The sequence below is a fragment of the Volvox carteri genome, assembly GCF_000143455.1.
Source record: "Volvox carteri f. nagariensis unplaced genomic scaffold VOLCAscaffold_11, whole genome shotgun sequence".
NCBI classification, from domain to species: Eukaryota; Viridiplantae; Chlorophyta; class Chlorophyceae; order Chlamydomonadales; family Volvocaceae; genus Volvox; species Volvox carteri.
The window spans coordinates 558329-581623 of NW_003307554.1; the positions used below are offsets into that span (position 1 = coordinate 558329).

A 23295-nucleotide genomic window follows, 5' to 3' on the forward strand; every position below is an offset into this window, starting at 1 on the left:
CGAGTCCCTCACGTGTATTGCAGCACCGATACGAGGTTCGTAAGAACCAAGGAACCAAGGCCTGATCAATGCATGAATAAAGCAGCAGTATGATTGATGAGTGGGATGCGGGTAACGCAATTCCCGGAATATTGGGGAGGAAAGGAAATGCAACGCCCAGCTGTGCGACCATGGCTCACGTGCAAAAGCAAAGAGAGAAGTTACAAGTACGTTCTTCTTCTCATCCTCACATGTGCGCGCATCTCCGGAGGCACATGACTCATTGTGCTCTTAAATTTCTTCGTGCTCGGGAAAGGATCGCGGAATAGCATCATCCGTATTGATATGGGTTCGGTTATGCGTGCGGTTCGTTTGCCTTGCCCCTTCGTGCCCTTCTTCTTTACCTTTGGCATTTGGCTGCTCAGAGGGGTTGCGGCTTTTGGCTTTCGTTCTCCTCCTTCCTTCCTGGCCGAGAGGCACCCACCCCGGCGGTGGTGGTCCGAGCTCTTTGCCTCCTGGGCCACTGCTGGGGTCTTTCCCAGGGCTGTGCGCCGCATCTGGCGGCTTAGTTCGGGAGTGCGGAGGTTTTCCATTGGGGTCTGTTTCCTTCCCCACCTCTTTGGTCGTCCAGGCTTTTCAGGACGTCCAGGCCTGTCTGCTGTACACTGCATACAACGCGGAGATGAACATCCAGCATTGTCGACCCCACCCACCCACCGACCCCCGTGTCGGACAAAACCCCCCCTTCCCTGGACGGCCCCCCTCAGCGTCCGACTTCTCATGCGGAGCCATTCTCCGTCTCCACCACTCCAGCTCCTGCCTGCCTACGGTTCAGGTTGGTCCCAGCAGGTTATTCCATGCTCAGTCCGTGAACCTAGTCTACGACGCACGCTGAGTGTGTTGTCGTAGACTTGAAGGAAATTCACTGAACCCCACTCATCACAAAGCATCAGGCGTTGGTGCCATTGCCATCGTGGTTCGCGGCCGCATTCCCCGCAGGCGGCATGGTGCGTGCTAGCATGGGCACAATCCGTGTTAGTACGTACCTAGGGGAATCGCCCATGTTGTACGTGCGCACCTACAAAGGGCGAAATCCTGGTGGGGTGTCTGTCCGAGCTTTGGCGACGCCCCGCCCAGCCTCATGCAGGCCAGATCACGTCAGGTAGAGGCAGCCAATGGCCGCAGTGCACCACATGTTGCTATGTTTTCTGGGGCACGACGTGTGGAAAGAGGCCCCACAAGGGCTACAAGAGGTAGACGAACGAGTGGAGTGGCTGATGAATAGGCCATTGGCAGAAGGTGTGGTATTGGAGTTCAAGGACCGATTGGCACGTGGTTGGAAGCATACGCGTTTAGATGTCCAGCCAGATGTGTACCCGTCAGACGGCAAGCAACCAGGAATTCACATGGCGAAGTATAGGCATTGGATCGGTCTGGCGGCCGAACAAGCGGACAGGAAGGAGGTGCTCCCGCATATCACAATGTTTATCCCCCGTTCAGCGAATCGCGAGCTTATGCAGTCTGGGCTTTGCTGTTAGGCATGGGCGGTTAACAGAGCGCGTAAGGGACGGCGTTATATACCCAGGGAAGGGCGAGTATGCCCCTGCTGCGGCACTAGTAGCCATATCGAGGATGAGAAGGACATTTTGCTGGACTGTCCGTTGTACGACAAAATCAGATCTGATATGGATTTCCCACGCTTCGAGCACATGAAGGACGCTATGAAGTGCGAGGTAGGATGGCGCTTATAGGCGGTCTGGCAGCCCTTGAGCCCTCGGCTCGTATTAGGGTGGTTTGCAGGTACGGGGAACGCACCCACGACCATGTAACAACAACATGGAACGAGTAGCACAGAATTCCAGTGAATTGGGAAAACTCAATTGAGGCGGCATGGGCTCGAGCCCCTTGCAAGGCCTACCAATTGATAGGCCTTGATGCGCAAGACGTTGCTCCCAAAATGAATATGCGGGTTGCGGGCTACTCGAGGAAGTATTCCTCCGTTGTCTACGGGCAACGGTGATTTAAATGAGGGACGGGAAAGAGGTACTGACTTTTAGGTGGCCCTCGCGTTCATCAACATACTGGTCCAGGTTCATGTAGGGGAAGGGGCTGGACAAGGTAAACCATGAATGACTGCCTACAGCATGCTGCACGTGGGCCGACAGCTCTGAGGTAGCTCCGACGATGATTAACGGCTGAGGAACGTATGGGTAGTGAAGGCCAGAGCAGCGAGCTATGAGTGCTCTTCGGCCAGCGCTCCAGTTTTCAGTACAAGTTGCAAAACCCTACGATGCTTTTGTCTGGAGCCGCATATGTACGTAATCTGACGCCGCAAGGACGCAAACGGGCAAAGGTTCCGAAAGCGAAACTTTAACATGTTTTCGGTAGCCCAGCTCTCACTGCCACACTGTAACCTATGAATAAAGCACTAAATCGTGTTGGGGTAACTGAATATGCAATAAAACTTAGACGCAGGGATGCACTTCGCGCATCAGAGCTCCGATAGCGGCATAATGCAAATATATCCCTTGATTGGTGCTGGAGTTACATCTTCCTTTTACACTGCCATTTCGGCGCCCTCGCGTGCTACTTCAATGCCGCACTGCGAAACCGTACTGCACGACCTCTACATGTTCTGTAATGCGTTACCAAGGACTATAGCCATGAAGATAGAAGTTGGCCTACATTTTGGCTAGGAAATTACAAAAGGAGGTCCATGGTAAGGCCGTGTCCAAAAGAATCACTGTAATCATAACCCCGACCGTGCTCCGCCTGTGTGGACTGCACCCTGCGAAGATTTGAACCAGAGGTATAGTAGGGTATGTTATATCCACGTGCACTGTATTCCAAAGCTCATAGGTCTACGTCAAAACCCCTCCCAACTGGCTGAGAAAGTAGAGCGGAACATCGCTCAAGTAATCCTTTTAGCCCTGCCAGCGACTGGATAAATACCTCTTTGGCCGAGTGGAAAGGTCATTGGCGGTACACATTGTTCTGCCGTACGATTACATGATGGGCAGACTTCATGCAACAATTAATAACAATGGGTCAAGGAGCAGTTAAATATTGGCTACATGTATGTTGTCTTATCTGTGAGAAGAAACATTTTCACAGTCAATCGAAGCTAAGTTTTGAGGTCGCCACTTGGAGACGCTCTCTCCCTTACTGCACCATCAAATTGTGCGAAGAATGACTATGCGAAGGCCAAGGTTGTATCTAGTATCTTCCTTCCTAGGCGGAGTTTAAGGAGCTGAGGAGCTGCATACGGCCTGTACGCGCGCTCGTGAAGTGGACTTCAGATTCTATGCACGAGGCGCCTCATCCGCTGTAAAAATATATACTGTATGAGCGGTTTACGCCGTATACGCCATTACTGGCAGGAGGGCAAGGTATGGAGAGCCTCATGCGTCCTGTGGCAGTACAACCCTGTGGCTTTACTCGTCGACATCTTGCCGCAGGATTGCATCCCTCATCGGTTGATGAGGGATGTATTGTTTTTTCCCAAAGGGTCAGTCACTGAATGCCAGTTGGCTTCTATTGTTTCACCGTTACAACGATTGTTTGTCATTTGCAGTTCTGTCTCGGAGCCCGGAATCCATGAAACTTCCGATTGTGCAAATATGCTTCCTCCTGCCAGCACCAGCTGTAGGGACTTGCCCGTGGCAGTCCCGGCTCCGGTCCCTGCAACTCACTATGCTGGCCTTGCCAGCCGCCGTTACTACGACCTCTCGTACATAGCCATTATGTTCCTGGTATTTCCTCTCTATTGGGTCAAAGCCGTGGATTGGCGCCTGTGCTCGTCGGGTTACCCAGAATCGAGCGATCCCTGGCTCATCCGGGCCCCCTCACATGCCTGGGTTAAAGGCTGGCCATGCTCAGGGAATCAGCTGAACAAACTGGCTTACACGTTATCATCCCCGGCGCCCTTTCTACGGAGCTTAATGTGGCCGTTCAGCTACTCAGGTATCGTTTGTCAGTTAAAAAAACCGTTACCTCGGTTGTACTTTTGCCCACTAGGAAAATTATACCATAGATGGCCGCTTTGTGCGATGGGTACGCATGGATAGCAATAAAGATATACCACTGGTGCTGATATTATTGCTGTGCATATCCTCTCCCTACTAGATACAGCGCTCTAGGTCCAATGCCGGTCCAATGCCGGTCCACTCATTCGGCATTATTGGGCATGGGGGCCCCCAGAGGCATGCGTGCTCTCCTTTCTCCCCATTCCCTTAATTTCCCTTCCCGTCTATCACCTCATGGGCGAAAATAAAAGATACCGACCGCTGGCTGACCCACATCGCTCCAGCCAGCGAGATTCAGTGCAATCCAACGGAAGATCCACTTCGCATCATTATCAAGTTTATCCCCAAAAGCCACGACCACGGACGCCAGGACCATAACCCCCCCATCTGCCTAGATGATGTATGGCCTCATTCTCACTCACTCGCAGAGCTCCATTTCTTTACTTCTTTTTATACGGTGTTTGTGGGTGGCCTGGTTATGCTCTTCATCACTCGGGGCAGCGATTACGACGTCTCCAATACTTGGCGGTGAGCAGGCTGAACAGGGAGAACGGGGCCAGTGCCCAGGGATATACATACAGGGAGCGAGACGGGACCACGCAAAAGCCGTAATTGCTCCATCCCGCGACAAAACGCCTGTGCATGCAAGCACACCGAAACCTTCGTTGGGGTTGCTTGCGTATCAAGGGACTTGGTGCCTTTCGCCCAATAATCCCTGTTTTTTTTGCAAAAAAAACAAACCAGTCGATCAACCAACGCTCCAGTCCTGGCCGTTGACCGGTGACCTGGAGCGCTTTGTCGCCACCGTCTGACGTGCTCGCGGCAACCGTCCACCCTGTCCGCGCCTGTGGGACACCCCTCCCTGCTGGGTCTAACCTGAGCCCCGTGTGTCGGTTTTTGAGCCCCTTTCCTTCCCTCTCCTCCCTCTCCTCCTTCCCTCTTTCTCCACAGCCTGTCTTGGGCCTTCCTGGCTCGGGCGCAAGTGCGTGTGGGACCCCTCCTCGTGAAGGCCCTGCGGCCGCAGACGCCCTGGCCGCTGTCCATCTCGCAGTCGCTGCTTGTGGACGCACCCGCTAACGTACCTTTCGCCTTGGCCTTGATGGTGGGTCCAAGGTGGTTAGTTGTAAAGAGGTTGGGTGAACTGGGTTCTGGTGTGGGAGAGGTTGGTTGGGGGCTTGTGTGTGGCGCTTGTGGTGGTGCCTTGCTTGGAAGTGGTTGGTTGGGCTGGAGAGGGTGTTGCAAATCAGGGGCAGAACGCCCGAATCCACAGATGAGGGGCCCCGTCTTGGAGGCGAGACCATTTGGGTTGACCCATTTGGGTTCCCGCCGTCATCATTAATTATGTCTTGAGACTTAGTATGGGTTATAACGCCCTTCCCTTTCCTCGCGATTCTCCTGCTGCAGTTGTTATTTTATTTTTATACTTTCAAATTTTGTTCAGGTCGCGTGTTTCCTCGCTATCCTTCCTTGCCCCCGGTTCTGTTCCCCGCCTCTGTTGCGCGTGCATGTGTGTGGGGGGGGGTTAAACGCCCCGCGTGCGTGCCATAGGGCCCTTGGCGTCATATGGCTCTAGGAGCGCTCATGGATGTCGCCTACGTCATCATCGTATCCCGGTTGTACGGCCCCAGTTGGCCGTACGCCATGCCTCCAAAGGCGATGGTGCTGCTCTATACGGCTTGTGGACTTTTGACGGTTTTCGTGTCCGCACTTCTGGGCAGACGAACAGCAACGTCTCCAGGCAGAGGACTAACGCCAGGTGGGTACATAACAGCCAATAACGGTTTATGTGGGCAGTAGCACTTCTACCGGTAATAATCGTCCAAGCAGATCCATTGTAGTGTAGTACACTGCCAGCCTTGTCCGTCCATGCATACAATAGGTGCATGGGTTCGAGTGCCATTAGGCGATGTTTTAGTGATAAGACAACCGGTTCGTCATACCTGGCAAAAAAGGAGATTAGTGAGGGGTGAGCTTAGGCAAGTGGAGTAAGGTGGCTGTTCTGCATGTTTTTCCTGTCGGCGCTCAAAAGCGCAAAGCAGAAATCATGTGCATGATATGACACCCACGACACCCACATACCAGCAATGTATCATTGGCAATGGCAGTAAGTATTGACAGCTCGGCGGCTGCTTTCATGGTGCCGTAGGGGGCTTTGCTCCACGGGACGCCTCCTTGCCCAAGTCCCCCAAGGTGGGCCTGGAGGTGGTCCACGGCGCGCTGAGCCTCCCAACCCCCTGCGGAACCGCCACCAAGATGAATCAGAACGTGGCGGAGGAGGAGAAGGCGGAGCAGCAGCAGCAGCAGCAGCAGGAGGAGGAGGAGAAGGAAGAGGAGCACAAGATGGAAGAGGGTCAGGGGAGTGGGCGTGAGGCGGGAAACGTCCAGCTCGCAAGCCCGCACTGCAAGCTGGGCCAGCTACATCGTCCGCTGACAGTCGCGGCTCCGGTGTACGACCGTGTCTGCGCGGGGACTTCACGGCTGGACGAGCTAGACGAGCCGTCAGCTCATGCACCGCCAGCTGCCGCCAAGTTGGGATTCAGTGAGGAGGAGCAGTTGCTGCTGCACCTCTGCCGCAGGATGGTCCGTCGGGAGGGCGTTGCCAGCCATGGCGGCGGTGGCGGAGCAGTAGTCGGTCACCTGGGGCAGTCTAGAGGCCCCAGCAGCTTCATCGACGGCGGGAGCGGCTCCGGCGTTTGTGAAGCTTCCAGCGCTGACGCCGCAAGCTGCTCCTACGTTGACCACAGCAGCGGCGGCAGCAGCGGCGGCGGCAGGAGCAGCAGCAGCAGCGCTCGTGTAACAAGAACATCGTACGACGACGGGGCGCGGAGCGTGTACGGCGCAGCTGAGGTTGCAATCCGCTGGGATGGCGTCGGGAGATGGGCTGGGGACGTTGACGTGGACGTTGACGGGGGAGGTGAGAAGTCTGAGGGCATTGGCGACAGGGACGGCTGTCTTGGACTGATGTGGATGCATCTTTATCTTAAAGTGCCGGGGTTGGAGCCCTGGGATTTGCCGCCGGGGGTTGATGGACGGTTGACGTCTGCGGTGGCGGAGGCGACGGCCTGCCCGGACGTCGCCGTCGGCACGGACATTGCTATCCGATCCGGCTGTGTGGAAGTGCATTTGGATTTTGTACGGCAGGCAGCTCCAGTCGTCACTGGGCCGCCGGCGGCGACGGCGTCAGTGGGGCCGGCAGTACCGGCAGCAGCACCCGGGCAAGCCGGCGTGACACCGCTGCAGGCAGGGCCCCCTTATGCCGCGGATCCCCGGACAGGGCTGATGACGAGCAATAGCCAGTTTGCGCCGGCATCCTCAGAGCAGCAGGGTTTGGCCAGCTGCATCCTGCAGGCGCTGGGTCTGCCGCCCGGGTATGACGCGGCCGTACGGGCGCAGGTCGGTGCGCACCTCCTAACGCTCACACCGGCGGCGGGCTCGGGCGGTGGCTGGGCGGTGCTGGGGACGCGATGCATTCAGCCGCATGAGGTCCCCCGCGTGACCAAGATAGAGCCGCCAGTAGTGGTGACAGAGGCGGCGGCGGGAGCAGGCGCCGCCGCCGGACACGTGGCGGCGGTACTGCACCTGACGATTAGCGGCTCCCTGGAGCGATTGACCATGGCGCACGAGGACACGGACTTGGAAATTTTGGCGCTCTTTGAGGGCGCTTTCCTGAAGCTGTCGAAGCTCCGATGGGGGCCCCTGGAGCAGAGCCAGTTCGCTGCCGTCGCCAATGGTGGCGGCGGCGGCAACGTTGCCACCACGGCAGTGGTGGCGCCACGGCGCGTCGTGCAGCTTCCGCCCTGCCTGGCGCTGAGTCAGCGGTCTTTAACTGTGAACATAGAGCTCCCAGCGGGTCGTACGGGAGCCGTCAGCCTGCTGCTCATGCGCCGCGGTACAGCCGGTCAAAACCACCCATTGTTGTTGTTGCAGCCGGGCGACGCGGCGATCGCGGCGGAGGTCTCAGCGTTGCAGGAGAGCGGCGGAGCCGCCGCCGCTGATGACCCTCCCTCGAGCAGAGTCGCGAGCTTTATCCGGGACCTGGGGCACTGGTTGCAGTACAGAGACTTTTGGCGCCGGAAGGCGGCGGCGGCGGCTCTGTTGGCTGCTTCCGCCAGCGGTGTTGGCGGCGCCGCCGCTGCTCGCCCGTCGAGTTATCTGGGGCCCCGGCTGTCTGTGGCATGGATGAGGGCATGGCTTTCTCGGAGCCGGTGGAACGATGCTGGCGGCGCCGCTAGCGGCGGCGGCGGCGGCTGCACGAACTCCTCGGCGTGGTTGAAGCTGAAGCCACGAGGTCTTGGATGCGTGGTAGGTAGGTCGGCAGCGGCGGCACCGGCGCCGCTGGGGCATCTTGCTGCTGCGGTTACATCCAGCTCGTCCAGTCACGTGGTGACGGCCCTGAACTCGCACCCAGCGTACTCAGCGCAGACACAGGACGATTCGGATTTGCTTGACCAGGGTCAGCCAAGCGGCACTGACACCGGTAACGCCAATACTCACTTTTACAGTCTGCGCCGTGGTGGTGCTGGCGGCGGCGGCGTGAACCGGCCGGTGGCGGCAGTGCCGATGACACAGCACAGTTACCAGCCATTCACCCATGCGCAGCAGCAGTCAATTCCCCGTGGCCATGGCGCGGGGTCGTCGTCGCTGTCGGTGGAAGAGCAGCAGCGGCTGGCTCAGGGCTCTCTACCAGCGTTTGAGCAGCGGGTGTATCAGGGCCACATGCAAACCGCGCGCAGGGTGCTGCTGGAGTTTGCACTTGAGCAGCGATGTGTCGCGGTGGCGGGGGCCTTGCTGGAGCCCGCGCCGGTGCCCCTGCTGCCGCTGGCAGCACCGGCGGCCAGTGCCGCCATGACAGCCGCATACGGCTCCGCCAGCTACATCGCCGAGCTGGCAGAGTCCAGCCGCGCCACCAACCCCGACGGGCTGACGCTGCTGCACCGTGCCGTACGCAGCGGCGATGCCGTTACCGTGGACGTCATCCTTCGCGCCAACGAGAGGGCAGCGGAGGCTGCCGCCGCCTCCGCCGCCGCGGCGGCTGCGCCGCTGCCAGCGCAACTGCTACGACCGGGCCACCACTTCGTCCAGGACCATTCAGTTGACGACCAGCGGCGGCCCATAAGCTTGTACGACTGGAGCACACCAGACGTGCACGGCATTACGCCGCTGCATTACGTGGCCGTTTTAGATGACGGCGGTGCGCTGGCACGGCACGTGCTAGCCACACACGCTGAAGCTCAAGCGCTGTGGAACGCGGCTCGTCCGGACATGCCGTCGCCCGCGTCGTTTGCGGCTCAGAACGGAGTCTTTATCGACACGGCGGCGTTGCAGCGCGCGCAGTTGAAACATGAGGGTGATGTGGGCAGTGGCGCTGTCCCTGGACTCCAAATGCAGCGGACGCAGCAGCAGCAGCCCCAGCAACAGCCCCAGCAGCGGTAAGCACTGTTCTCTTGTATCACGGCACGCCAATAGGGCCGGGCTTAGGTCAAGGGAAACGTCGAATCCTGGATTCATCTGGACACGGTCCCATCTGGGCAATGGGGGGCGAGATCACCCACGTGAGGCGGCAGATCTTACGTGTCGCCTCTTCGTCCTTGTAAGAGAAAAAAACGCGTCATCGTGTACAGGTTCTTAGGAAGGCCCCGGGCAACGATATGCCCGGACACGGCAGGGCGGGACACTGTTGGGACACTGTTGTTTTGTTGTCAGCAACGGTTTTCGCTGCTGGATGATGTCGTGAGTGGCTAGGGTTTGGCGCGGGAAGGGACTCGTGGGAGGGGTTAAAGCGTGTCATTCCATAAACGAGAACCTTTAGTAGCGGCCTGAGACGCCGGTCCTTCCCGGGCTGTTCCTGGCCAAAGCAAATGAACCCCCTTTGCTGTGCCCAGTAACCAGTAACCACCACTCTACCAAGTCATTAAACCGTTCCTTGCCCATGTCCCGCCGCTGCAGAACTCGCCCGCTTTTCCTGGCTGTCGTGTTGGGCTTCTCCTGCGGTGAATTGGAGCGGTGCTACCAGCGATACGCACGTGCGCAGGCTCAGAGCGGCGCACTGCCCGCCTGGCTGCTGCTGCTGCTGCTCCATTTGGTGGCAAGCGCGGCCGTGTTGTTGCAGGTGCGATTGGGTGAGGGTTGACGCGAACACGGTATGTATGTTGGGCTGTGGGGGGAAGACGTGGTGCAACGCCCTGGTGGCGGCGCCTCCACTTGCTGCCCAGCTCAGCTCCCTCGCTTCGGAGGAAAACACGAAGCCCTTCACAGCTTTTCACAGCCTTCATAAGGCAATACCAAGACCTTCTCAATGCCCCGAGTTGAATGCCGTACAAGGCCGAGACGGGATATTACCTTCGCGATTGCGAAACGATGCCTGGATCGCGCTGCAGTGCTTGGTTGTGCTCCATGGCTTGCTGGTTCCTTGCAGGGAGAGAGGATTGTGGTTTCATTGCATGAAGAATTCTTCAAGAGCAGATTGCCCTCCGGGGCAGGCTGCCCAGAGCCCCTATAGAATCTCTTTGCGACGCCGGCTCAGCAAAACCTGGCACGCTGCCAGTCTCCTGAACCCTGCCATGAAGCATCCCGAATTTGACAAGAGCCTTCGCACCACACCACACCACACCACACCGCAGGCCTTTACACAGCCGCACGCCTGCTGCCGTCGCGCGATGCTGCCGCTGGTGGTGCTTCAAGGCGCTGGCTTCTTACTGGCGCTCTGCTGCTGCTCTCGACTCGTGGGTCTACCCCGGGGAAGCATCTGTCGCGTTGCCGCATGGGCCATGCAGGCGCTTGCCCTCGCGATGCTGCTAGCCAGGACCATCAGCCCGCAGTCGATGCCCTGGACTCTCAGCTGCTCTGCATCAGCAACTTCAAGGACAACGCAAGCGGGTCACGATGGAGCGGGTGTTGGTAGTGGCGATGATGACATTCGGTTTTCAGCCGATGGAACCTGCGGCAGCACCACGTTTCACCACGGCCTGCTGGCGCTGTATCATGCACTTGCCGTGCTGTCGGTGCCGTACGTACTGCCGTACGCACTGCACAAGGTGCTGGCCGTGCAGGCTGTCGAGGTGGTGGTGTGTGTGTTGCTAATGACGAGTTGCTGGGCGCTGGGCTGCGCGGGAGGTTTCGGAGCCTCGGCCATTGCGGGTAGTGACGGTGACCATGGGATTGGCGGCGAGGCTCTGCAGGGCGCAATAGGACTGGCGGGCGATGGCGGCGTCAACGGCACTGGCATCTGTACCGCCAACGCCGCCGATGCCGCCGTCGGCGGTGTCGTCTTGGGCGGCAGCGATGTCGGTAGCCTGGGTTTGTTGTGGGCGGGAGGCGCCGCGGCCCAGGTGGCGGGGGGTACCCTGCTTCGCGGTGCGGTGTCCTCGTTGCTGATTCTTGCTGCTGACTTGCGCACCCGCGCCGCCTTCGTTTGCAGCCATGTCGACAGCTCGCTACAGCTGTTGCAACAACGACAACAACAGGAGCGCAAACAGCAGCTATCGCATGCCAAAGTGGACTAGAGCCTTTTCAGTTGGAGCTGCTATCAGCTGAATCGTACATCGTTTACACACTGTAAACGTTGGAAAGCGTTGGTGCGTTTTGGGTCGCCACACAGAGACATCTGCATGCCTCTGTTCGTGATGTCGCACGGTGGCATGCAGGCTGCAGGCTGCAGGCTGCAGCAGACCCTGTGAAGATGCAAATAAGCTGTCCGGACGGACTGCGGCTGTCCTTGGGGGCATGGCAGAAGGACGGTGAGGGGGTTCTGACGACGGGTGTTTGGACGGTGCGTTCAGGGGAGGGATCTGCGATTGCGTGCATGCGTGCGTGCGTGCATACATATAGTTTGATGTATTACACAAGTTGATCTTCACGTGTGTGTTTGCCTTGCCGGTCTAGGACTCTCTGGCGACAGATCGGCTGGGTGAGGTCTTCGGTTCTGGGCAACGAGATGTGGTCATGGGCCTGGCCCGGCCCGGCCGTACCTTTATAGCGGCACTGCAAGTGTAATTTATTTACCCGTTTGTCTTGTAGCAGTGTGGGCGGAAAGGAGAGGCATGTGAGTCGGCATAGTGAGGATGTCGATGTGTGTGATTGGGCCTTTGAGTACAGGTACGTGGCAAAACGGGCAGGTACGGTGCAACAAGTAGAAAACGTATTTGGCAGCGGTCAATTGCGTGTTTTTTCCTTTTTGAAATAATATATTGAAGAACACCCGCCCTCGTAAAAGAAACGCTGTTTGGTTAATAAGTTGTTTATGCATGTCGTGTACTTGATGCTTATGTTGACGCTTCGGATGTCCTCCCTTCTCCCAAATTTTACTGTATCGAGATCGCAATAGTTGACCGGTGGAGTTTTAGATTCGAAGTAATGTGGTTCTTTGTCGTACCGGTATAGCTGATGATGATGATGCTGCTGCCACCAGGGAGGAAACCATCCGGAAGGTTCACCTGCACTGCACCGCGTGGTGCGGAGTGGCAGTGAAACTCGCCACATGTGTCCCCTGGGCGGGCACATTCCCGCCTTCGTTATTATCTGGTCCTGCTTTTGAGATAGAATCCAAATCCAAGTTCACCCGTGGAGCGGGTTGCTCGATGGGGTTGCTCGTACATTGAGCCCCACCGGCCGCTCCACCGGCTCCATGGCAGCAGCCCAACAGTAGGCTTTTCCTCTCGCTCTCCCGCGGCATACGCCAGCTCTTAGAGAGTTGCGGTTCAGAAGAAGGGTCCTTGTTCTATGACATGCAGCTGATGAGAAGCAAGTAGCATATCAGGCATGACGCAGTTGGAGACCTTCTCTGGCCCTCTAAAGGCCTTGCTAGAAATCCTCACGATGGTGGTAAGGGCATAAAGATATTCTTGGGTGCGCTTTTCTGAGGGGGGTCTGGGCTATCAATGTTAGCGACCTGCCGATTGTGTTGTGATCTTTTCACGGAGAATGATAGCAGGTCGAGAATTTATTGGGCTTCGGTTTATTCGGGTTATTATTGTTCGGGGCTGGGGACCTGCCTGGTGCAGCTAGGTAAGGTCGGTTCCTTACACTGCGACTATAATTTACACTGTGACTATGCCTGCGACTATAATTTACACTGTGACTATGCTTGCGTCAGGTGATTTGAGTACTGTTTGCCCCAAATATTGGGTATGTGCCTGTCACGGCCATCACGTGCTCACTGTGGTGTTGTCAGAGCTTTTGGTTGACAGCGAGGGGTGAGGAAGGAGAGGAGGCGCATATGTGCCTGTGTAGCTGAAGTGTACTTGAGGATGGGTACTTGAGTGCACCGAAAATACATGCATTGTTGAGCGAGCGCAGTTGCGGCGTTCTTGCTGAACTTGAACGGCCCGAACGTAATCTGAAATACAACCTACGGGATTCATGCGGGGGTCAGTATGTTAAGTTGTAAGACGGTCGTCGTCCGGCAACTCTGTGTACGTGTCTGTGTGTATGTGTCTGTATGTATGTCTGTGTGTGTGAACGTTAGAAGTATCTGATCGGGCCTGAACTGGCCAGGGACTGCTGCCCAGCCCCAACGGAAAGACCGGCTAAGCTCTCTCCCGCAGACGGGAGAGGGGCGTGAAGGGCCTCTGCCCCCTCCTAAGCAGCCAAGAGCCGCAGGTCCGCTAGTTCCGCTCTCCTCCCCCCTGTGTGTGTGCATGTGTGTGTGTGTGTGTTTTGTTACAGTGGGCTCCAGGCTCACAAAGAGTAGAGCCAGTGCGCCAGCTGGCCGTGCATATTACTGTGCCTGAGACCAGCAGGGCAAACAAGACTCCCACCCAGACCAGACAACTCAAGTGACCTAGACAGCCAAAACCAAACCCAAAGGGAAGGCTCAAAAACCCACGACCACTGGTTAACTTGCCAATAGGCCGTCCAATTGGCGAAAGTCCTCGGATCCCCACCAGAAGGCCGACCAGCAATTGCTGACAGGAACTTGCATGTTGTTACTACGACAGCAAGAGACCCCCAACATAGCGAACAACTGCGCTAATCAGCTCCTCTCACCCATTGCCATTTTAACGTCTCTTCGCTAAGGTAGCGGGTAGAGACAACCAGGAGCCAGCCAAACTACACACCCCATGACTAGAAAGCCAACCCAGAAACTCAGTGGCGGCACCATCCTGGCGAGACACCGTAGAGGAAGCTAAGGCCCCCAGGAGCCACTGGTTGGCCTCGGCCAGACCCCGCTGATAAGCAGCCTCCTGGTCCGCGGCTGGAACGAGAAGGGAAGAGGACGAAGCCGAGTGAACACCTGGTCTAGGTGACCGCGGGCCACCCCCAGGGGAGCGGGTACCTGCAGCCGAGAGAATCGCTTTGGAGAGCGCTAGAGCGGGCCAACAGCCAACGGACATTCCCTACCAACCTGGGCAGGAACACCCAGCGGAAAAGACCGGCCAACGGGGGCCCCGGCAGAGACGGCGGTGACGCCGGGGGCAACCCCAGGGCCAGGGGAGGAACCCTACATTGCCCCCGCGGTCCGGGAGGGGGTGGTGCTGACGGCCGTCGGGGTGAAGGTGTTCGTTGACATGGAGGTCGCGGGTGTGGCGGGTGAGGGCGGGGATGGGAGGAAGGTGCTGAAGGTGCTGGTGATCATGGTGGTGCGCGGGTTTCTTTTCAGAGGCAGCATCACCATGGGCAACCATGTGTGCAACCGCATGACGGCATGACGAGCATGGAGCGCTTGTGCATGCTGGCACCGCGGAAGGTGGTGAAGCAGGAGAGGGTTGGAGTGATGCTGCGCCGGGTCATACACGGTTCCTTTGTCCAGCTGGCAGAGGTCGTCACGTACACGGGGCAGGCGGGTAAGGAGCAGGCAATTACATGCAGGTGTACTGTGGGCTGCACGTGTTGGCTGGTGAAAAGTTCGTGGGCAAGGAGAAGGAGGACGATTGAGGTGATGGCTCTGGTGTTGAGCTGTGAGTCGGTCGTGTCCTTGAGAGGTGCGTAACGGGCATGAAGTGGAGGGTCCTTCGCAATCGGTCTCGTGCTACTCGCACACAGTAGTCAACACTACTGTGTGCGAATGACATTCTCGTTGCCACCTGTATGCTAGTTATGCCAACACGCAACAGGGGTTCCAAAAGCGTTAGAAGGCAGCTGGCTGATGCCAGCACGAGTCTTTAGGCCCAAACAGCGCGGGCAGCCACAACAGGCAGCTAACCAAGGGCTGTAACCACCGAAACCACACCAGTAGCCGTTGACCACAAGGACCAGAAGCCACCCATAGAAAGCAGCAAAGGCCACCAGGCCAGATGCACAGGCAGAAACGACACCAGAATGGCAAGAAACCGCAGTCATCCCCACTACACAGCGATGGACTCAGGAGTCGGCACCCTTATTTGGTGGGTTGTCGACGGCTCTGGACAGTTGGGGACTTGTCATCGGCACTTCACACTTTTTGCGGATTTCTAGTTCCTAGTGCGACAACGTTGAGATGATCGTCCATTTCAGCACAGCATTTCAGAACTGCTACAACCCCTTTCTCAAGTCACAGCGTCACAGGACCGGATTTAGTGAATCCGTTTTGTAAATGGGTGGTTGGTTATCGTACACGCGCGGCTAACCGCGTGAAACGGCGGGTCCACGCCATACGTACATCCTAGGTTTCTGAGTTTTTTAATGTTGCACTAACTCTTTTTGTACATGTAATATAAGTCAAGTGACAGGTTAGCTAGCGGCCTGAAAATGTGCTTAGTTCAGACGTCGGTAACTGAGTCGCGGATGTTCATCCGGAATCCCCAATTACGCGCTCTGCGCTGTCGTAGTATATCAGGCTGCAGGTTAGGTCAAGTGCCGTGGGCCAGGTCCACGGGCGTTGCTATTGTTGCACGACACCAAGGCGTCCCACCAGGGTTGCCTGCCACAGCAGATGTCCATCCAGCTATCGTTAATATCTCCGAGGACGAAGTGGTGCAACGATACATGCCAACTGGTGTTCGTGTGGTGCACGTTTCTCAGCAGCCATCAAAGGAACTTCCCTTTCTCTTCTACCTCCCCGACATAGATGGAGCTGGTGTTACAAGTAGACTCCAATGGAAGGTTAGCTATCTACTTTCTGTACATGGTGCTCCAACCGACCATGGCTCGCAACAACCCTGTTGCATTTTATCACCACGATGCTGGAGCTGCTTGCTTTGGTCTTCAAACTAAACCGACATGCGTATCTCTCCTGTCTGGAGCCAACTTCGTCGTTCATGCTTTGTTCCTCTGTTCCGCAGGCATGGTCCGAACGCTTCGACATGTACGCCCTCACGCTGGACGCGGACTACACCTGCAGCTTTGCAGAACTGGTAGCAACCACGCAGGACTGGCTGCGGCAGGAGCTGTCGGGCATATCCCCCTACCGGCCGGTGTACCTGCTGGGTGAGGGCTTCGGCGGCGTCCTGGCCCTGCAGCTGGCGTGGGACTGCAGGTATCACCCCGGAATCCCTCTGAACATCTCCGGGACTTCTTTACCTCCTTTACCCACAATCCGTTGGTAAAGGACATCTTCGAGAATAATCGGGACGTGTTGCTTCCGTGGTACCAAAACCAAAACCGGGAAGGTAGCAGCTCCGTAGGCCAAACGGCAGGTAATGTCGGAGGTTACTCAGCGGAAGGCTTCTGCGGCCCCCATCATATGCATGATGCCATGAAGGATACTACCCTGGTTACCACCCTAGGGTCTTTGGGGAGGGTCCTTCCTGTCTCGCACTCCCCTTCAGTTCCGGTGGCTGTCGAGACTGCCGCTGCTCTTCATTTTTAGTGCTCGTTGATCGGAACTGAGTTTCTCGCCGCGGAAGTCTATGTCTATGGCTCTTGCTATCTCGGCACTAGGGACTGGTCTGTTTGGCTGCTTTGACACATCAGCGGTTGACGCACATCCACAGCTTTTTTGCGCCATGCATTGTTTACTACTACACTTGTATCTGCCTCTCCCTCCTTCCCCGCCGATTGCCTCTCCGGTTATTAGGCGCCTGGTCAATCGTCTGGTGCTGGTCAACCCAGCCACGTCATACTCCAACTCCCAACTGGCCCGCATCACGGCCTTCCTGGAGCGCCTCCCACCTGCGCTACGGAATGTGCAGCTGCCCCAGCTGCCCCCCTCCCTACGGTTGTTGCCAGTGCCACCAGCCGCGGCACTGCCGGTGGCGCTGGCGCCGCTTCTTGGAGCGAGTCCACAGGCTCTTCTTCGGCAGCTTGTGGGGAGTATCAGTCAGCAGCAGCCCGCGGAAGCGGTCCAGGTAGGGCGTGTAAGGGGCCGCCCCGGAGTGGGTGCTTGTGTTGGATGCCAAAGATTGGAAGGCGGGTGGGAGGGAGCTGCACTGCTGAATGTTCGGGGTTGGATTTGCGGCTGGAGAGGTACGTGAAGTAAGATAGGGGGTGCGCGACCTGATGGGTAGGTAGGTGGTGGTGGGTGGTGGTGGGTGGGTGGGTCAGTAAGAGAATCTGAAGCCGTGGGGGGCAGGGTTGGGGGTGAGAAGGATGGGGTACGTAACACGAGGAAAATCAGGTAGGCCAGGTAGGGCAGGAGAGAGTGGGAAAGGCTGCAGGTTAGGAAGAAAGGAAGAAAGGCAGGCAGGCGGGGAGATGAGTGAGACCCAGGCGAGAACGCCGATAGTTAGGTTTACCAGGAGAGGGGGTAGAGAAAAATGTATGCACATGTAGCCTCCATTCACCCGCTCCCTACATCCCGCCCCCTTCCCCTCCCCCGCCCCTTCACAGGCGCTCAACCGGGCGCTGGCGCAGGTAGAGCAGATCTCCGAGCACCTGAGTCCCGCCACCTTCCTCCACCGTCTGAAGGTGCTGGAGGAGGGTATCAGGTGCGGCGGCATCTGAAACCGGGTTGCGCAGCCGGTCTCTACCTTTCCGTCCGTCTGGAAAATCATCTTTGAAATCTCGGATGGAAACATTTACTAGTGGGCGTCTAGGGGTCTGTCCACCTGATTGACATCTTGTCGTTGACCCTCGCTCCGGGTCTCTTGCTTCTCCTTCATCCTCAGCGCTTCGGTGTTTTCTTTTTGGGGGCTCCATCTTCACTCAAAACCCTACCCACATGTCGGCATCTCTTTTTTTTGCATCCTCAATATCTGCGCACTTTGACCGCACTTTGCATTTTTGCCCCATTTTTGATCCGCCTCCCATTGCCATACCTCTCTCGCTGTCCCCAGATTGGTTGAACCACATTTGGGCCGCATTCCTCAGCGCACGATGGTGCTTGCGGGCGGTCAGGACTTTGTTTTGGGATCGGACAAGGAGGCGCAGAGGCTAGCAGAGGCCATGCCGAGAGCCTTTGCAAAGGTATGTTTTAGAGGGTTGGGAAGGGGTAAGGGGAGTAGGTGTGTGTGTGTGGTGGGGTGGACGGGTTTGTGTTTGTGGGGGGGATCCGGGGTGGGGGTTCCCGCGCTACGGAGGTGAAGAATGGGGAGGGCTGAGGTCCCGTTCCCGCAATGAGCTCGTTCTAGTGTTGCTGCTTTCTGCTGGTGGTGGAGGGGTACTAGTGCTGGTAGCTTTCAGAGTTTTGACGCTGCGGTACATTGCCGTACGGCCCTCCTTTCTTACCCTCAGGTGCTCCCAGACTCGGGCCACGCAATGCTGTACGAGCCAGGGGGGGACCTTTTACCGCTGCTGGACGAGGAGGGCTTCTACATCAAGCGCCGCGTGTTCAGCTCCCCACCGGCTGCGGGGGCGGGGGTGGATGTGAATGCGTTCGGCACAGCGGGGCCGGTGGAGGTGCCGAACGCGCAGGTGGGTCGGGTGTGTGTGTTTGAGGACTTGAAGAGCTTTGAGGGGGAAATTGGGGTCCAAGACGAACCACGGGGAGGGGGACAGGGGGATTCAGTCCGGGGTCCAACGCGCACTCGTATCGCGAGATTCACTTACGGTTGAATAGCGGTTGTTTAGTCACGTATCTCCCGTCCCTGTCACCCTCCACACCCGCACGCTGCTTCCGCCGTCCACATCCTAACCGCGTGTACACGTTCGTCTTTCCCCCACACCCACACCCACACATTTCAGGAGGTCCGGCGTTATGCCAGGTCCTGGACTGTACGACTAAGAGAACTCAACAGCCCCGTGTTCCTGTCCACATTGCCTCGGGACGGCACTCGGGTTCTGGGACTGGAGGGCCTGCCGCTCAGAAAGCAACCCACGGGTCAACATCATGATGAGGATGATGATGGGGATTGTGGCGACAGCAGCAACAGCCGGCCGCAGCAGCCGAAGGGTTTCAAAGAAGCGGAAGCGGAGGGCAGCTGTGATGGCGGTTACGGGCCGTTGCTGTTCGTTGGCAACCATCAATTGTACGCATTCGACATGTCGGTGAGGTACTTGGGCCCGCGCTTGGTCTTGTACTGGGTTTGTTTGGTTGTGTGGGAGTTTTTTTAGGGTTGATACGGAAGGTTTTCTTTTATCTGCGCTTGCGGTTTTGACCCATGGAAGAGTTGTTGTGCGTCAGGGCTCCTAATGTGGTTGTGGGAGATGCGGCAATCGGTTGGCAACCGTTTTGCTCTGGATTGCACTTGGCGTGTTCTGTGGCACATCCCTAGTCCTGGACCCCATCCTGGATCCTGTAGTGGTGCTCTGATGTGTATGTGTGTGTGTATGTGTGTGTATGTGTGTGTATGTGTGTGTATGTGTGTGTATGTGTGTATGTGTGTGTGTGTGCAGGTGATGGTGGAGGAGGTACTCAATAGCCGCGGCATCCTGATGCGGGGCCTGGCGCACCCGGGATTGTTCAGTCACCAAGACGGGACGGGGGAAGGGGAAGGAAGGGACAACGAAAGCCACACTACTGGCCAGCAGCAACAACAGCAACAACAAGATCATGGCCAACGCCAGCGGCACCAGCAGAACCCGCGGAGTGAGGAGGGGCAGGGCGGGGGGACACCGGGGGGACGTGAGCGCAGCAGTGCCAGTGCCAGTAGGAGCAACAGCAGCGGCGGCATTCGCGCTGGTGGAGGTGGTGATTCACCTACGCCCCCCGCCTTCATGGGCAACATGTTCCAGACGTTTGGGGCCGTGAGAGTCACCCCCACCGCCATGTACCGCCTGCTGGCAGCCGGTGTGTGCCCTGGGCGGGCGGAGGGGGGAGAGGGGCGGTGTGGGGGATTCGGCGAGGTCGGATCCGTGGGAAAGGCTGGTCTGTCTATCTACCTCTCTGTCTGTCTGTCCGTCCGTCTGCTAAAGTCGTGTGGCGTGCGGCGATGGATCCGCGGAGGGCGTCGCGTGGCCAGCCTTGGCCCTGTCCAGCTCGACACTCTCTCTTTAGTACTCTCCGTTATCGCTGTGTTGATAAATGACCGGCACACACACACACACATGAACCCGCAGGGCAATGTGACACAGCAGTAATAGGACCGGAAAAGAAGGGGTCCGTGGCGCTTTGCTGATTCCAACGCACCGGCACGGCTTTTCATGATGACGGCATTTATGTGGTCATGAAAGGGCCCCCAATGCTCCGGTTCTCCCTCTACACGACCGCGATCGCGGTTGCTGTTCCCGCGTGGATGTGTGTTCAGGCGAGGCGGTGCTGCTATACCCTGGGGGGGTGCGTGAGGGCTTCAAGCGCCGCAACGAGAAGTATGAGCTGTTCTGGCCTGCAAGGTGGGAGCGAGGGGGCTGCGATGTACACATACGCACACATGCATGCAAGGTTTGTGCTTTCCTCATCAGCCCTTCAAAAACCAAAATCACACTGGGCATCACAGCACATCACACCGCAGCATACCGCAGCATACAACGCAGCACACCACAGCGGGGTATGTGCTCACGTTCTATAGTAGAAGCCTCCCTCCGCTCTGACCCGCCCCGCCCCGCCCCGCACCTGTGCCGTATCTCTCTGCCACACATCGAAGCCAGGTCGGAGTTTGTGCGCATGGCCGCCCGCTTCGGCGCCACCATCATTCCAATTTCCGCTGTGGGTTTGGAGGACTCGTTGGAGATCTTGATGGACTCGGATGACATCCGCAAGAGTCCCCTGTGGGGTGAGAGTGCAGGGGGCTCCACTGCGGGGGCAGCGAGGAGGGGGCAGGGGGGAGGGGGAGGGAGGGAGATGAGGCCTAGCTAGCACTTGCTTTCCTTTACCTGCCTGTCTTTGTTTTCGTTGTGTCCTGTGTTATCTGTCTGTCTGTTGTTTGGAGAAATAATTAAGGAACTGAGTCGGGGATGAAGGTGTGCGTTGTATGTGTTTCCTCGTCTGTGTGTCTGTGTGGTCTCTGTGTGTTTGTCAGTGGTGTCACTTGATGAACTGAGCCGTAGGAAGGTAATGTGCGGATGGCAAATATGTCTCCTGTGTGTATGTGTGTATGTGTGTATGTATCGCCCCAGGTGCCCGCGCCCGCGAGCAGGCTGCGGCGGTGCCCCCGGCCCGTGTGGGGGTGACGGCGGAGGACGCGCCTGACGAGACGTTCATCCCCCCCCTCATCGCGCCGTCGGTACCGTCCCGCTTCTACTTTCTGTTCGGGCGACCCGTGCGCACCTCCCCTGCCATGTACCGGGACAGGGCCGCGTGCGACCAGGTGGGTCAGTGGGGTGGGGTGGGGTGGGAGGGAAAGGGAGGTGGGAGGGAAATGGAGGTGGGAGGGAAAGGGGGCGAGTTACATGCAACAAATGTGAAGTAAGGAACTGCCGATGGCCAAGGAAGGCACCAGGAGCGCCGGCGTGCGGGAAGGGCAGTTGGCTCGGTTCATGAGTCTTATGGGGAGGCCGCGGGCATGGGGAGGGGTGACGTGCGACTGGGTTCTGGCATTGCCTGCCTTTGTGTGCATATGCGTGTGTATGCGGTTTACGAGGGCGAATAAGCCATACGGGTAGCGAGGCGCTCGTTGGTTGCGTCCAGTGTTGCGCACGGGGGGGTGCAGCAGCCGGGACCACACCGGTACGATCACCGTCGCCACCTGGGTTACCTGGAGCTATAGCTATCACGGGCCTATCTGCATCCGCCGATCGGTACTTTTCTGAAGTTGTGGTATAACATCACCGCAACCGCATCACCGTCGCCAACAACCTGCCTGTATCACACTAACGTACATGTCACATACCGCCGACCCGCGCTCGCTCCAGTGCGCGTTGGCGGGCCTTTGTTTGAGCGTACATGTCTTTTCCGCTGTGCGCCCGTGCATGTCTCTCACGTGTGTGTTTCTTTCGTGTGCGTTTCTTTGGTTTCGGAGCCGCTCCGTACAGGTATACCGGGAGGTGCGGTCCGAGGTGGAGTCCGGCATCAGCTACTTGCTGAGGAAGCGGGAGCAGGACCCATACCGGGACTTCCTGCGCCGTTACGTGTACGAGCAAAACTTGCCGTTTGGGCCGCGTCGCGTGGCTCCCACATTCAAGCCTTGACGCTGCTGGGCTGCGGCTTGGCTTGTCCGCATGAGTCTGGGTATTGGGCTGTGCTACGCTGGGCTGGATAAGGTCGAGGGAACAGCAAGGGCTGCCAAGCGGCGTGCAAGTGCATGCTGTGTGGCGCGGTGCGTACCTTGTACTGTGCTGGAATGGAATGGAATGGAATGGGATGGGATGAAAGCAGGCAGGCACATTAGCAAGGCGTTTCCTGCGGCGTGCATGTGATGAAAAAAAGGAATTGGCAAAGCGCTAGTTGGGTAAAACAGTGTACCGTACCGCGTTGTGTCCTAGTTGTTTAAATTGAAGGGGGCACCCATCAGGGAATGAAGTGAGCGCGTGCGGCGGCGGCGCACTGCGTGTGCATGTGTACATGTGATCCCGCAGGGATTATAAAAGTCTGGAGGTTGATTTGGTTCTGCTGGTGGGGCGAGGCAGAGGTAAATACTTCAGCTTGAGGGAATTAACAATTTGACATTTCCATTCTTTTTAATTGTTGTGAAATGATGTATTTCGTGGGGTGGGTTGTACTGAACTCCCAGCTCCATTCGTGTCCTCCCCCTCCTCCTCCTCACAGACACGTGGAAATCGAGCATATGGCTAGGTTCCTTATGTCCATAGCACACATCCGTACATCTGTATGTATATCTGTATGTACATCTGTACCTCTGTTTAAACCCAACAGACTTCGAGCTGCCAAATAATACACTGCTTTTCCTGCTGGCCCCCCGATCTCAGCCGCATTGTTGAGAGGGGGGAATCTCTGAGAGGTTATCCCGATGTGGGTCAGCGTAGTGCCGCTCTCATGAGTAGTTGGTTTATGAATGGGGTTGAACACCCATTTCGAGGTGACATGAGCTTTAGCACCCATTTCGAGTTGCGCGTCTTTGCAGTGCGAGTGCTGCGAGTGATGAGTGGTGGCGTGCGGCGGTGATTGCAGCGAGGTTTAGGGTCCCTTGCCACAGTGGCCACCGTGCGGTTGCGTCGATGTACT

The 23295-nt window shown here is 57.5% G+C and overlaps 1 protein-coding gene across 1 annotated transcript; it reads left to right on the top strand.

The window, feature by feature from the left end:
• Positions 1-3599: 3599 nt before the first annotated feature.
• On the top strand, positions 3600-22368 carry VOLCADRAFT_104015 (uncharacterized protein; the record flags this gene model as incomplete). The annotated part of the gene is made up of 23 exons (XM_002948642.1): positions 3600-3942; positions 4433-4532; positions 4956-5106; positions 5553-5760; positions 6151-6543; positions 6847-9433; positions 9951-10113; positions 10625-11357; positions 11648-11740; positions 14355-14581; positions 14689-14923; positions 15850-16022; positions 16202-16395; positions 16936-17206; positions 17688-17785; positions 18134-18263; positions 18531-18710; positions 18981-19283; positions 19971-20025; positions 20483-20567; positions 20823-20947; positions 21291-21481; positions 22146-22368. The coding sequence occupies 23 exons, from the start codon at positions 3600-3602 to the stop codon at positions 22299-22301; spliced, it is 7194 nt and encodes a 2397-aa protein (XP_002948688.1). The 3' UTR covers positions 22302-22368.
• Between the last annotated feature and the right edge of the window lie 927 nt (positions 22369-23295).